The 16,062-nt window shown below is 41.2% G+C and overlaps 2 protein-coding genes across 2 annotated transcripts in view; one reads left to right on the top strand and one right to left on the bottom strand.

Moving 5' to 3' along the window:
• LOC147602642 (pentatricopeptide repeat-containing protein At3g16610-like) overlaps window positions 1-16,062 on the top strand; it is a 255,088-nt gene that overhangs the window by 98,706 nt on the left and 140,320 nt on the right. The window lies entirely within an intron of this gene.
• Window positions 7,378-7,919, bottom strand: LOC147602646 (uncharacterized). Its single transcript, XM_086797590.1, has 2 exons — window positions 7,558-7,919; window positions 7,378-7,487 (listed from the first exon to the last, which is right to left on the bottom strand). Exons 1-2 carry the CDS (start codon window positions 7,871-7,873, stop codon window positions 7,378-7,380), a joined length of 426 nt encoding a protein of 141 aa, XP_086653716.1. The 5' UTR covers window positions 7,874-7,919.

Genomic DNA, 16,062 nt, shown 5'->3' with positions numbered 1-16,062 from the left:
AAAGGTTCATCCTAAGATGCAATCATAGGAAATAGGCTACTGGCCAAAGTTCATCACCCCAAAGGTGTGTCAAAAATTGGTTTCGAGAATCTTTAAATCCCGCAAAAGAGCTATGGGATTCGTGGTGGCTACATCAACTAGTTTCACAATCAATGCGATGTCATCCACCATAGGAGGTTTTTCCCATTTTTCCCAATATTATTTGGTAACAATTCTCACTCCTGCCTTGTCATCTAGGATGACTTGAAGCTTATCAAAATTTAGGGGTAGTGCTGCATTGAGTTTGTTTCCCTCAAAATACTACCCTAACTTGTTCATTCAAACCATAGGAACACTGGTAATTCCATCTAGTTCTATGGATCCTTCCTTATCAATCTCTTTGGAACTTCCTAGTTCCGCATGTTCTTCCATTCCTAATCCAAGCCTTCCTTCCATCCAATCCTTCAAATCCTTCCATAGACTCGAGCTACCTTGAAGTAAGGTGCCAATGGGAATCTAGACTCGTGAAGACAGAAAGAAGAAAAGACTTGCAATATCTCTTGGAATGGGCGTAGGTTCGTGAATCTAGTTATCCCTATTCATGTTTAAACTTTTCAAGGTGTAGGGTATAGGGATATAAACTTTAGTGTTTGATCTTCTTTGATGGTCTTCCCTTAGATTCTTAAGATACACAACAACAACAGTGTCCACCTATTGTGGGAATGTTTAACTTTTGGGCCTACCTCTCGGCGGCGGGTGAGGTTCTTTGGGAGAGTGCTTGGTGGGGTTTGTTGCCATATATATAGGCAATGATGTGTGTGAACATGCTTAGGACCACCGGGGCACTTTTTCCCTCTTTAGGAGGTTTTTTCCCCCGACTTGTATATACGCCCATTATTTTAGGGCTAACTTATCTTTGTACATTGACACAATCTAATACACTGTGTGTTGTGTGCATTCTTGCTTCTTCTTCTTCAAGCTTTGTGTGCTTTTTTGCAACCCTAATTCCAACAATTGGTATCAAAGTAGGCATCGGCTCCCAGGGCTACGCCGCCGCTAGCACCCTCCAATTCACGTTCTCCAATTGAGGTGAGCTTTCACGAGCGCTTGTTGCAGGTCCCTATACTCTGTAGATAAGCTCGTAAGGATTTGCGTTCTCAAAAATTGCATCTGAGGTCGTTTCAGGCTCCATTTTTACATTACACGTTCTGTACAGGTGCGTTTCATTTTATGCAGAAATTTTGACAGTGCAGTTTTCTGCAAAACAGGCATACGTATTCTATTGTGGACCGTGCTACATAGCACGAGTTGTTTTCTGTTCAGTCTTTACTTCACAGGTAACTTTTGCATCAGTTTCAGTCAGTGGCTATGGCTGTGGCTATGGCTGATAAACAGTAATGATGTATTTCGCATGTTACAAATTGGATGGAGACAGCAACTACCCACTTCGGGCATACATGATGCAGCATGTTTTGGTTGCAAAAGGAGTGTAGAACATTGTGCAGGGTATGGATGTACGTCCAGGTTCTGTGGATGTAGGATCTATTAAGGATGTTGTAGGTTCTAGCAGCTCTACTGTTGCTATTGTTTTACCCACTGCTGAACAAGCTCATTGGGATGGTAAAGATGTGCAAGCTCATGTCTTGATTGCACTTTCTATCAAACGTAACATCACTCCACATATTCGTTCAGCTAAAACAGCAAAACAAGCTTGGGATATTCTAGCTGGTTTGTATGCAGGTCGTAAACGAGGCAAAAAATCTCTTACCTACGTAAAGAGCTAGAATCGAAGATTATGCAGGAAGATGATGACATGAATGTTTTTCTTGCTGAGATTAAAGATCTCAAGGAACAGTTGATTTCTGCAGGTGAGATTATTCTTGGTTATTCTCTTGTGCAAACTGTTCTTGATGCTTTACCTGAGTCATATCAGACTTTTGCTTCCATGTGGAGACTTGTTACTGAGGACAGACCTGATGTTGTCAAGTATGATACTTTAGTCAACAAGCTATTGCAAGAAGCGCAGTCCATGAAAAAAAGGGCTAGGCAACGTGCAGTTGATCAGGCATTTGTTGCTGCCTAGGAGAGAAGAAGTGGTAAGGCAACCCCTTCCACTGTTTCTTCTCCTATTAGTAGGTCTGTAACTTCTTCTCCTTCCACAGGTAGCAAAGGCAAGAAAAAGATCAGGTGCAACTATTGTAAGGCAACTAATCATGTCATTAAGAATTGCCCTAAGCTAAAGGCTAAAGAGGTAAAGAAGTCAAATGCAGCCACAATAGCCGATGCTTCTACATATGCAGATTCTGCAAATGTTGTGCAGGATACAGAATGGGCGTTTAGCGTGTATTGCCAGTATGACCCATCTGTACATGATGCATGTTTGGCAGTTTTTGTTGACTCTGATGTATGGTATTATGACAGTGGTGCTACAAAGCACATTACCTCGCATCATGATATGTTCACTTGTCTTGAGGCTGTCTCTAATGGGAATACTGTCACATGTGCCAATAATGCTTCTTACCCAGTGAAGGGCGTTGGTAAAATTATGCTTACTGCTGCAAATGGCAGCGTTTTCACACTTTCAGATGCTTTTTATGTGCCAGGGATAAAGAAGAATCTATTGTTTGTCTCTGCGCTTGCTAGACTTGGACTTGTAGTCAAATTTGTGGATGACAGATATACTATTCATGATTTGACTTCTGGTGATACGATTATTGCATCTGGCACCTTGTTTCGTGGGCTGTATAGGCTCAATTCTTATGACAAGTGTGTGGAAGATTCAGTAAATGTAATTTCTGTGAAAAGGCAGTTTCAGATGCAAAACTATGGCATGCTCGTTTTGGTCATCTGAACTTTGCTAGTTTGCTGCGTTTGCAGAAATTTGATATGGTTGCTTCATTGCCCCCTCTTAATTACTATCATTTTCAATCAAAATAAGAAGAATACCTCCATAATTAGGCTTGATTTTGATGAAATTTGGAAAGGAATGGTGTTGCCTCAACCTTTAAAACACCCAAATGTCCTCTAAACTTCCTCTTATAGTCAAGAACTCATCCTAACCACTAATCTCTCACTAATTAATGGTTAATTAGATTTAGAAGCAAACTAGTGAAGAAAACTAGTGAAATTTGGAAAGGAATGGTGTTGCCTCAACCTTTAAAACACCCAAACATCCTCTAAACTTCCTCTTATAGCCAAGAACTCATCCTAACCTCACTAATTAATGGTTAATTAGATTTAGAAGCAAACTAGTGAAGAAAACTAATAGCAAGGAGGGTTCCAATCACTCGAGGGACAAGGGATTTAGCCAAGCATGTGCACAATGTCAAGAAAATTCCCTCCTCTTCCCCCTTCTTCTCCATGCCTATTTCTCATGCATAACCACCTATTTCTTGTGAAAACTAAGGACTTCTTTCCACTTACTCATGTCTTTTCACATGTAAGGTTCCCCCCTTCCAAAATAGAGGAAACACTTAAGATAGTCCACTAAGTCTTACCTTGGAGAAAATTTCCTACTCATCAACACCTTGACCATGCAGAGATTCAAGGATACGATTCATAGGTAAGACCTACTCCTATCCCACACGGGGAGCGTGGTCTTCTAAAAATCAAATCACCCATGGGGTAATTGATCATAATTTGGATAACTATTAGTCTTAATTCCTAGAGACAATGATTTTTTCCTCATCCATGCAAGGCACAGCCGCCGTCCGCTGGCTTAGTCTTCTAGAATAGAATTGCCTGAGAACCTATTTATCTAGCGTAGAGCTTTCGCTTAATGTGTTGGAAAGCTACCCGACTAATCGGGTCCACCCATCCGTAGGATGGTGCCATCAAGTCGGAGCATTCCATCCTCCCACTTTCCACCCTACTCACGGGTGCGTCTATTTAGCGAGCCAAGAGCAGTGAGCACAGAGCAGTGAGTAGAAATAAAGTCCTTGTGAAAGTGAGCAAGTAGGGGCATGGTATGTAATGTTAAAGAGAAGAGTGAAACCATAGTGCAACTCTATAATGAACAGAACAAAGAAGACTAAAAAAGTTTAAAAATGACTATTACAAATAAAGCATTTTCAAATGAATGGTGCAGATATAAAAAATCACTACAAAACTCATACTACTTGGCTCGCTAAAAAGACGTTGAATTGGTCATTGAGCTACTAATAGAAACAAACTATTGTTTGCAACCACATGGAAACCACAGCGACTAGAGAGCATAGAAATCAAGCCATTAAGATGCACACCAATTTTAATAGCCATACCACTGACACAACAATATAATACTCTTTAGAAACCATAACCATAGGATTTAAAAATTTTATAATCCAAATAAAAATTGTCCAACAATCAGCTACATGCTATTGTAAAAAACATTCAGAAGCATAACATCCATCAAAACATTACTTCCAATAGTCCCAAAAAAATGATTGTCTCAATTAAAAAAAAGACTATCTCTAATGGCATTCTGATGTAGACATATGATCCTCATAACTGCAAGGAACACAAAGAAAAGAAAATAAGCTTTATCAATACAAAATTATTCTCTACTAACATATTTATCTTTTCAACATGCATACCTTTCAACATGCATACCTTTGCTGAGTATGGTTCTAACAGGTGATCATAGATCCGCTCATCCTTGTCTAACATTATGACATTGCGATCCATAAATGCTGCCACTAGCCCAAGAGTTCCAGTGCCAGCAAACAAATCCAAAATCGTGTCCCCAGGACGACTGAAGACGGAGACGATGTATTTGCTAAGCCGCTGACCTCTCTGACAACCGCCCCGCCATGGTCTACCCTTTCTCTTCACCAGATCCTCCGATGGCACTCTTGAAAACGCACACAAACCATTAACCATATGCCATAAAGATCACCGAAAATCATTTTAAATTCTATCTTGATTTGAATGCATACATACATGTCAAAGATAAGATCTTGCCCTACATCAAGATCATCACCTAGTGCCAAATCCCTTAGTTGATCCCCATGCATCACAAAGCTTGTAGCAGGAGATGTTGAGCGAACAAAAACAACCAATATTAGACAAGTGACCTACAAGCAAAGACACATTGGTTGTTCATGCATTTTCACCTTAAATGGGACAAGGAAGATTTGCACAAATGACAGCCCCAAAGAGAACAACACCAATACCTGGGTAGTAATCATTTGCCCCATCTTCTTCCCAATAGGTGGAGTACACCTCACAACCTGTCTATGATAATAAATGCCAAACCCAACGCTCTGTGCAACCTGCTCAATGGTCACTCCTTCTTCCATAGTGTAAAGGCATGTAAAGAAGCCTCGATCCGAGAGACAAGAATCAACAACTTTAAAAGTAGAGTCATACATGCCATCCCCCATCTTCTTCCCAATAGGTGGAGTACACCTCACAACCTGTCTATGATAAATGCCAAACCCAACGCTCTGTGCAACCTGCTCAATGGTCACTCCTTCTTCCATAGTGTAAAGGCATGTAAAGAAGCCTCGATCCGAGAGACAAGAATCAACAACTTTAAAAGTAGAGTCATACATGCCATCCCCAATCTTATTCCAATATGGAACCTTGTTTGCAACACAACCTCCAATGATGATATTTGAGGGGAAGTCTGCAAATATCAACTCCACACAGTAATCGGACCCTCTACTCTTGACATTCCCTACTGTGCAAATAACATTCATGGCATCAAGCACTTGCTTTCCCAATGAGGATGCATCCTCCATGTTCACAAAAGTAGCCGCAAGGTCCTCAATACTGACATTGAAGGCATAAATGGTTCCTATAGACAGGTTTTTGACATTTAACACACATAGTCTCAAGTCAAAACAATCGGATCACGATAGAGATGAGGTAGGAAGCTCACATACCTGGAGCTTGCAATGTCTTGGTTATGATGTCAGTTGGTTGCATCCCGCCTGCACTACTATTGGATGTCTGTTGTTGACTCTGCTCCCTATTTGCTTCCATTGCTCGATTCACCTCCAATGCACGTTCACTATTTCCCTCCCTAAATTCACTGGCAATGACTTACGAAAAGAAGCCGATGCAATCGATGTTGCATGTGATGTGGATGTGGCCTCATTATGATCAATTTGCTGGCTACGAAGCTCCAATATAGACTTATGTTGGCGATACAGATCAAGCTCCTCCTCAGGCACATGGTTTCTTTCAAGGTCCAACCACCACGGGCAGAAACGAGACTCTATGCTTGACATGGCCTGTTCAATGACAAACATGGGTAAACACAACTCACCCTCAATATGAACATGTTTCTCAATCATGGATTCAAAATGATAAATTCAATCACTTACTCTTCCAAGCTTCAAATCGGCATACATATAAGATTGATTGTCAACACAAAGCCACACACTAGCGAGAGGGGGTAAAATATCCAATTGGTGCTCCTCAATTTCAGAAAGCAACCATCTGCAAGCCAAAGCACAAATGATAAAACAACACACAGAAAGAAGCATGCATGTTTTTTAACAAGGAATATCTGGGTTATGTCGGAGGAAAACCTATAAACGACTCGCCGTGTAGCACTTTGTAGGCCTGGTTGATGGTCAATATCATGGCTAAATTTTATGCCTCCTTCGTGCACTTTGAAAGCCCTTTTGAAGTACTTTCTTCTGCATAGAACAACAAAAGAGGTGAATCGGCTCTCACCTGGCAACCTGACTCGATCGGCATTTTTAATATCATTTTGGATTCTCAAACCCAGCTCCGTGATCTGAAGCTAGTAGGAGTACATGTGCAGCCATTCCCTAACCTTTGTCTTATCATTTGGCATACCCTCAAGTGATCGCACTGCAGCCTGAGAGTTGTCCAATAGCTTGACAATGTGAGCCTTATCTGTGTCTCTGATGCAAGCAGAACCTATCATATTGAGCTTTTCCTCTGTGGACACATGATTGCTTGACGCGTGCCATGGGAGGGAGAGCACTGCACACCAAAAGGCCTCACCGTTGGAGGGATCAGCAATCCTTGCATATTTTGATGTTTTTCCTCTGTAGAGAACTTCTACCTTTCGAGTCACATTCTCCCTAGCAGACTCAGCAAGTGGTCCATTTGATGCCTCATCAATTTTTTGCTCCATCTCATCCTTGAACAAGAGCCAAGTCATAATCTGGATTGGCAAATGAAGCCAACTAGGCCTTCCTCTGGTAGATGCACTCTGCATCTCTCTCTCAACCCATAGCTTGTCCTCATTGTCCAAATGTGCCATGAGAGTTGTTAGGTCGGACTCTCCCAATCTTCTTAGTTGAAATAGACGATCACCAAATGTGGTTGGCACAAATGCATAATCATGCGTCCTACAAAACAAAGAAAAAATATGTTAATATTCTTGAGTACAAACAACTTACTTGACATAGAAGGAGACTCTGATAACAAATTAACTTACTTGTTCAACCTGGACAATGAAAACAAAAGCTCACCCACATCCCTCCGCTCGAACACATAAAATTTACAGAGAACACAACAATGCATGGACAAATCCCCTTGAAACCCTGTAATAAAACACAAAATTAGGAAGGACAAAGAAGCATAAGAAACTATAACATCCCAATGAGAACTCACCTGTAGAAATGCAGTCCATCCAAGCATTGTGTCGATTATTACCATCAAGAATATGCACCATTTTTCGGCTCAAGTACGGACCCCACTCGGGGTCAAGTGCAAGAGTTTCCTCAAATTGTTGATTCACAGTCCTCCAATGCTCATCCCAAGATTCCTCCCTCTCTTGTGTCAATGGTGTCTCCTCCCCTTCCAAGTCCATAATTGACACTGTGAAAGCTCCCATGCTCTCAATGTACCCACCTAGTTTTTTGAAGCTTCGAGTAAGAGATTTATCTGTTGAGGGAGAAACCTTTCGGATTGCCTCCGTCTGGATCATCCTACAGAGAGGAACACGTGGAGGTGGAGACCTAAATTTGACTCCTATCCTAAATTTGACTCCTATCCTATCTAAAAAGGCTTGTGGAGTAGATGTCTCTAGAATCTTCCCAAAAATATCAACCTTATTTTTTTTCTGCTTGCTTCCTTCAGTTTGGGTTGTGACAACTGTTTCTTCTTGATCCTCTAGTGGATGTGTGTTCTCTTCCCCCTCTATCTCTCTCCCAGTATCCTCAGTATTCTCACCTTCATCCTCATTATCACCACCTTGAGTATTCTCACCCTCATTTTGATCACCTTTATTTTCCTCAATTGCCCCCACTACATTTTGTCCATCCTCCTCATTTCTTTCATCACTATGTAGATGCTGCCTATCCATATCCACCTCCAGGTTAGTGTCATCTATGATATGTACCGCATGCTCTGTAGTAGTAGGGTTTGAGGAGGTGGCTTGCTCCAAAGTGCTAGAAAAATCAGCTTGCCTCCTTGTGTGTCTCGATGAGCTCTCACCACCTGGGCCAACCTGCACACTCTTTTTCCGCTTAGCAAGAGGTAACTCATCCATTTTTGCACAACAAGAACCTTTTAAGCAAGATGCTCTAGTGAAATGACTCGAACTCATTTGAAAACCAGATAGCCATGCAAAAATACAAGAACAAATCTTCAAATAGTATTGTACTCGTATTGTATAATTAATTGATTATTTTAACAGCAAATTCAGTAATACGACACAAACTTAAAGAAAAGGTGGCACATGACTAAAGAGATTAAATTCAGTACTGCAACACAATCATCAAACAAAGGTGGCACATTCACTATCCAACAAAACGGCCAACTCATTATAACGAACAGAATATCTTTGAGATTATCATATGGAGTGCTTTGGCCCAAATTCCAAGGCATTCAAAGCCGTATTGAATATTTTAAAAAAATCTCCATTGGAAAATATTTACGGAGCCCTTTTGAGGTGTTCAATTCAAGGCATTCAAATTTATTGGAAAATATATAAAGATTCGGTAGCCCAAATCTGAAGGCATTCAATATTGAGTACTAATAAACTTTAGAAGTGATATTTCGCAATCCAACACTTTTTTAAGGACAAACTTTTTTCTTTTTGTGCTATTGTTCTTTAGATGCACATGTTTGCTGGTCTCCTCTCTCGACTATGTGAGCCGTTTCTCAACCAAGAAGACATCAAATGTGAGTTTTTTGAGCTTCTTGTATACACAAAGTTTGCATAATATAGACAGTAGTAAGAGAGACAGTCTATGCAATGTGTTTGAGAGAGCACCATATAGATAGCATGTTCTTACACTACTCTCTCCAAATTTCTGCCGCCGCCGGGGGGATCCAAGGGGGGCTGGCAGGGGAGTTCGGGGGCAGCGCCCCCGAAGCTTGAAACGAACTCAAAATCGTGATGATTTTGTCAATGCTCGGCAGCAAAACATCCTATTATTTTGTGCGCTGAGCGCACAAATTAATTCAAGAAAAATAGCAAGAGGTAACGCCGCACATCTCATACTGTGTGTGGAGTGTGGCAGCAGCAAAACATCCTATTATTTTGTGCGCTGAGCGCACAAATTCATTCAAGAAAAATAGCAAGAAGTAACGCTGCACATCTCATACAACTGTGTGTGGAGTGTGGCGGCAGCAAAACATCCTATTATTTTGTGCGCTGAGCGCACAAATTCATTCAGGCAAAATAGCACAAATTCATGGATGATGATACCTTTCTGTGTCTCTTTGTTGGGGAGAAAGATTGGAGTGGGGAGAGGGCCCTGCGCATGAGATCAGCGTTTCTTTGCTGGGGAGACGTATGATGCTTCATGATCGCTTCTCTGCGTGTGTGCTCGAGGGAAGATGCTTCTGTGTGGAGGACGACTAAAAGCCTTAAGTAATTGCTTCATAAGAAGTAGCCGACTACTAAAAACCCTAAGTTAGGCACTGGACAAATTTTTTTATCCTAACACTAATGAATTTCAACACTAAAATTTAAGGGTTTGGTCAATATTTTTCCGATTTATTTAAATCTATAGCACAGTTATGCTATGGCATCCAACTGGTAGAGTTTTTGAAATCTAATAGGAGATTATGAAAAAGCGCAAGAACTAACACAAAGCAAATATGTGTGTGTGCGTGTGTGTGCGTGTGTGTGTATACATACACACACGTGTACACACAAACATATATACATATATACATGTACTCTTTTTGATACCCTTCATTATGAGTATTTTTGCAATAAATATTTTTATTTGCTTCTACCCATAGTCTTAAAATGAGCCTGGTAAAATTGTATTATGGCTAGTATATGCTATTGATTAGAGCAAGAACATCTAGTATTAAAATATTTCTGGCTAATATTCAATGTAAATTCCTTAATTGTTGTTGTGATTGCATTATGCAGGGAGGCTCGTGTTTTCCTCCATTCTACAATGGGTGCATGCATCCGAGTCCCCTTCTTGAATGGCAAATGTCTTGTGTCAATCAACATGATCCGGGGGAAGCTTGGAACTATTGGTGGGATAAATGTGGAGGCCTTACTTGAAATTGGAGGAGAGTATGAGCCCATTTGTCCTTTACACTTGTATGCAGGGATTGGAGACGAGGCATATTTTATCCTGGAGCATTCATTGTCCTCTGTATATATTGCCAAATCAGAGAATTATTTTGAGACCCCAGAACAAGGCCCCTCAACTATATTTCCTCCCGGTTCTCGAAAGAGTACTCCAATGTAAGTGGCATTAACTTTGACTTTGACATTTTCTATTTTGCATTGCGCATTGAATTAGAGTGCATTGTGCTTTACAGTGACTTGGACACTGAAGAGATAGAAGAAATCAATGTCCAAGCACATGGGTCATTGCAAGAGGAGATAGAGGTCTCTCCTGTGGAAAAGTGCTTTCAACATTTGGAAGAGGAAGATGTTCAGTTTGATACTGCGGTCTCGTGCTTTCAAATAATCCGCATGTTACCTCCTACTGATGTCTTGCACACTTTAATCCATGATTGTGATTACAAAGGCAAGGTAAAAGAGCTTCCCAAGGTGTACCCAGAGTTCAGTACATATGAGCTTGAAGGTGGGAAAGGTATGGAAGGGATGGAGCAAAAATACGAGGGCAACATTTGGACAAAGCCACAAACGCAAACTAGGGCCAATAAAACTTTTGTTCTTAGGAAGAGCTTCTGCGGGGGAACCTTCCAGTGCATGAATGAGCACTGCTCCTTTAGGACACGTATGAATCAACCAAACAAACTCCATTGGAATGGGCAGCTGATAAAATCTCCAAAATATGGGAATTTAGCAATTGGGAGCTTCGGGAACCTTGAGTGTTTTTTCTACAAGCATGTGCCAATGTGTCTTAAAGAATGTCCTGCTTGTGTCTATTATTTTATGCCAAAAGAATCAATGCATAGCAGACTATTTATTCATTATGGCAAACATACACACATGGTTTCCAAGGGAATGTGCCGAGCATCGATACGAAATATCAAGGCCTTTGTAGCACGTGCAGTGGGCATCGACCACAACGCTGGGCCCAGAAAGGTACAAATGATTGTGGCAAGGGAGGTGGTTCTAAGAGCATTCACTGATGATGACAAGGCACAGGGAGAATTCATGACAGAGAGGGAGCTATAGGAGATGTCGCAAGAGTTGCAAAGTTTGATAAATGTCAAAAAGTACGTAGGAAGTGCAATTTAGCAAAGAATAGTATGCAATTATCATCTTTAATACACTAAGTATGCTTTATGAATGCAGGGTGAAGCAGATGGTAATGCAAACACGAAAAACAACACGGCCTCTGGGTGAAGGATATGAAGCCATTCTTAATCTAAAAAGAACATGCCATTTTGAGTTCTTCCATGGTTCTCGATTTCCGTTGCAAGCCACCACTACTACTGAGCGTTGCTTTATCTTTAAGATGTCTACTACTGGACCTGGTTCTGGGATTGACATTGTTCGGCGAATGGACAAGGATGGTAATGGGGATCTTAATCAAGCATGGGTCTGCTTTGATCATGTGCATCGGATACTGGATGGCATACAATGGGAGCACATGTTTATGACCACATGTAAGTTACAAGCGGTAGAGAGCATTGCTTAATTTGTGTCTTTAATATAACTCTGTTTCCATTTGTGGCATGCAGGATTGGTGAGCTATTGACAATAGCAACTTGTGAATTTAGAGAAGAGGATGAGGATGCTCAAGTCATGTTTTGGGAAAATATGAATTTGGTAATGGTGGAGCACACAGGGAAGGTAGCAAATTTTTTTGGGTTTATGGCGGATGAGGCTGGCGCTAACTGGAATGCAGTGAGACGTGTCTTCAACGACGGAAAAGAGATGATTGAAAGGGAAAGGTCATGTTTATGGCATTGGGAAGACAACCTTCGTGTCCACACGCAGAGGTACATCTATAGCCCACATCAAGAAAAGCACAGGGAGATGTGTGAGAAGTGGAGGACTGCCCCAAACAAAGAAAGTGCCCTTCAGCAATTTCGCAGGATACGAGCATGGTGGGCAACTGGCAAGGCAGCTGATAAAAACATCCCTAAGCTTCTTAGCTGGTTGAGTTGGTGGCACTATAGGGTTAGTCGATGGGGTCATTTCATTTTAAAGGTAATGTTTGTAAGAGATTATTCATTGTATTATTGTGTGCCTCCTACTTATGTGCACTGCATTGTTTTTAATCAATTTCTACCACTCTCTTGTAGGATGGAGAGCCTATTGTCAATGCTCTTGTCCCAAGGACAAATATGTCAGAGACCAAGCATGCAAGCTGGTTGGCAGGGGAGGGGTATAGGCAAAAGATTAGTCTTTATGATGCTTGTGTGACAGATCTAATCAATGCTTACTTCCAATGTGCCAGACAACTGGCTTTCTTGGAAGGAAAATACACAGGTTGTGGGCCTACATTGGAGCTTTTGGTTGAGAGAGCTCTTTCTCGACAGAAAGCAAGTCCATCCCCAATAGCTACCTCACGAGCAGTGGATAATGCAGTGGCGGGGACCCCTATGTTTTCAAATAGGGTAAAATTCAAGGGTGAGAATAAAACTATTCGAGCCAAAAGGCCACTACACGACTCGACAGAAGAAAACTTTGGCAACTCTAGCCATAGGCCTAAGTTTAACTATGTGACAAGAGAGAGGTTAGAGCCTGCAATAGAGGTCGATGAGCAATGCAAAGTTTTACAGAGCCTTGAAAGTGATGTGCATGATACAAAGTGGGCCTTGCGGAGGATACCAACAGTGAATCGAGTTGAGTGCAACCACTGGGCATCAGGGAAAAAGTGTAGCTCAAGGTTGCGAGGGGGTGATGTCAGTCCTTGTTTTTGGAGTGATTCTCAACTATCCTCCTGGAAAAAGGAGAAGTATTGCTATTTTTGTAATACAGATGTTAGGCACACTTGGAAAATTACAAAGACAATATTACATCCACCAGAGGATGTCCCTTGTGTTTGGCCCATTGCTAAAGGTACCAAGTTACAAGTGAAAGAAGCCTGCAAGCTTATTAGAGCAGGATATGACATTGGTATTCCTCTTGAGTTTTTTCTAGAAAAGGAGCTTGCAAAAGACACTAGCGAGACAAACAAGGAGGTGAAACAATTTCCATATCGACGAGAAATTTCAAAGGCTGCATTTGGTCAAATCACTGCAGCCTTAGATATGCATGCAGAAGTTGTAGGCAGCCATATACATATAGAAGGGGTAAAGGAAACATTTAGTATTAATCCATTGACCAATGGGAGCCAAGACACATCTCTGATAGAGGTCACTATTCAGAAGAATCCAATGTGTTCATGTGTGGAGTTCAAAGATAGAGTGGCCAAGAAAAGACCATATCTTACATGCAAGCACATATACTTTGTGTTCTTAATGATTCTTGGACAGGATGTGAACAACAATATGCATATTCATCAAGTTTGTATTTCTAAGAGAATTGTAAAAGACATGCTAACTAAGTCTATTAGAAGTCATCCTCAACAGCTTTAGGAACCTGCAACCCACTTTAGTTGAAATATGTATGGGGGTCATGTCATACCAGCTGAACCGTAGTACTTGTTTTGGAAATGTTTTGGTTATTTTATAAATTTTCCTGTCTATTGTCTTTTGTTTGCTAATGGCTCTCCAACATTGTGAATACTATAGATTCAATATCTTTTTAGCGAGCCAAGCAATATGGGTTTAATAGTGATTTTTTGTATCTGCACCATTGGTTCGAAAAAAAAATTATTGCAATGGTCATTTTAGAACATTTCATGTCTTCTTTGTTTGATTGCTACAGAATTGCACTGTGGTTCCACTCTTCTCTTTAACATTTCATGCTCGCTTAACATCATACCATGCCCCTACCTGCTCACTTTCACAAGAACATGAGCTCTACTCATTGCTTTGTGCTCGCTGCTCTTGGCTCGCTTTTTGACCACCCCCCCTACTCACACGTCAATTTGTTTTCTAATTAATCCTACCACACTATTTGACATAAATAAACATGTTCCTTAATTAAGGTCCTTTTCACAAGATTTGTTAAAACAGCCTTTTTCCACAGTACAATAATGCCAAAGAGAAGAATTATAAAAAAATTTTATACATGAATCAATTCCATACAAGCCAAACTGGCTCTCTTAACCTTTTCCTTTTTATTGCCAATGATCTAGAATTCAGCCTTCTAGCCTCTACATGCTGGGCAAAACCCTATGGGACCATACACCTCATCGTCGGGCCGCTGTGTGGCGAGGACTCAAGCCGGCTTGTTACCCTCTCAGGCTCCATCGCTTGATCCTCCTACCCCTCAGAGGGATGTCTATGCACTAGGGTGGGCTTATTCACCACACTAGCTTGGGCCCTCAGAACTAGACAGCATCACAATCTCTCGCCTCAATCGGCAAACCTTATTCTCCCAATGGTTTGTATTGAATCCACCTTCTTGGTTCCCGTCCACAATATGCCCTAAGAATGTCTTCAATTACTTGGTTGACTCTCTCAGTCTGGCCCATCGGTCTCTGGATGATAAGCTGTGCTAAAGCAAATTTGAGTTCCCAAGACATGAAATAAGGATTGCCAGAACTTTGAAGTGAAATCAGAATCCCGATCACTGACTATCCTCTTCGAAGACCATGAAGCTTGAAGACCTCTTTGACGAATAACCGTGCAACATCAGAAGCTTTGAAGGTTTTATTTGCTGGTACAAGATGAGCTACTTTGGTAAGCAAGTCCACCACCACTAATATGGAATCATATCCTGCTTGTACAGTGGGAAGACTTGTGACAAAATCCATGCTTATGCATTCCCATTTCATTTGGGGGATATCTAAGGGTTGAAGCTTCCCAAGCATCTTGATTCTTTCAGCTTTGATCCTTTGGCATGAGAGACATTGCTTCAAGTACCGAAGGACATCATTTTTCAATCTTGGCCAATGATAGCTCTTCCTTACAACATTCAATGTTTTTGCATAGCCTGGATGCCCTGCAGCATGGCTATCATGAGCTTCACGGAGGATTAGTCTCTTTAGAGCTAGATCCTTAGGAATACATAGCCTTTGATTGAAGTAAAGAATCCCATCATGGATAAAGTACCCTTTGATTAGATTTTTCTCTTTCTCTGAAGTTCCTCCTCCTTCTACTAACTTCACCATCCTCTGGTAATCAAGATCATGAGATGAGACTTCTTTGACCTTGTCCAGTATGGGATCATTTGGCATCGAGAAGGATTTGCTGAGTGCATCCGCTACCACATTATCTTTCCCAAGACGGAATTTGATGTCAAAGTCATATTCTTGTAAGATCTCAATCCATCTTCTCTGCCTCATGTTGAGGTTAGGTTGGGTGAAGATCCACTTCAGACTCTTGTGGTCAGTTAACGAGCTAGAATTTGCCCCCCAGGAGATAATGTCTCCATAATTTGAGGCAATGAACAACTGCTAGGAGCTCTAAATCATGGGTGGAATAATACTAGTGTCAGGCGCGCTGAGGTAATAATGGCTTTAAGCTTGTCAAAGCTGAATTGATGGATTTGCACAACCACACTATTTTACAATCCTTCTTAAGAAGATCCGTCAAGGGTGCAGCTACTAAGGCATAATCTTTGATGAAAATCCTGTACCATCCTATGATTCCCAAAAATCCCATGAACTTTGCAGACTGATTTAGGGGGTGGCCATTCCAATATATCCTTGACCTTGGCTAGGT

The sequence above is a fragment of the Cibotium barometz genome, chromosome 66 (assembly GCF_041138505.1).
Source record: "Cibotium barometz isolate CiBa-2024 chromosome 66, ASM4113850v1, whole genome shotgun sequence".
Taxonomy (NCBI): Eukaryota; Viridiplantae; Streptophyta; class Polypodiopsida; order Cyatheales; family Cibotiaceae; genus Cibotium; species Cibotium barometz.
The sequence above is the reverse complement of the archived record's forward strand: the minus strand, read 5'-3'. Positions and strand labels throughout refer to the sequence as shown.

Coding starts and splice junctions, on each gene's coding strand:
- LOC147602646 (XM_086797590.1), bottom strand. CDS start 7,873: ATGATCCAGACGGAGGCAATCCGAAAGGTTTCTCCCTCAACAGATAAA. Junction 7,488..7,557: donor GATGGACTGCATTTCTACAG/GTGAGTTCTCAT, acceptor GTTTTATTACAG/GGTTTCAAGGGGATTTGTCC.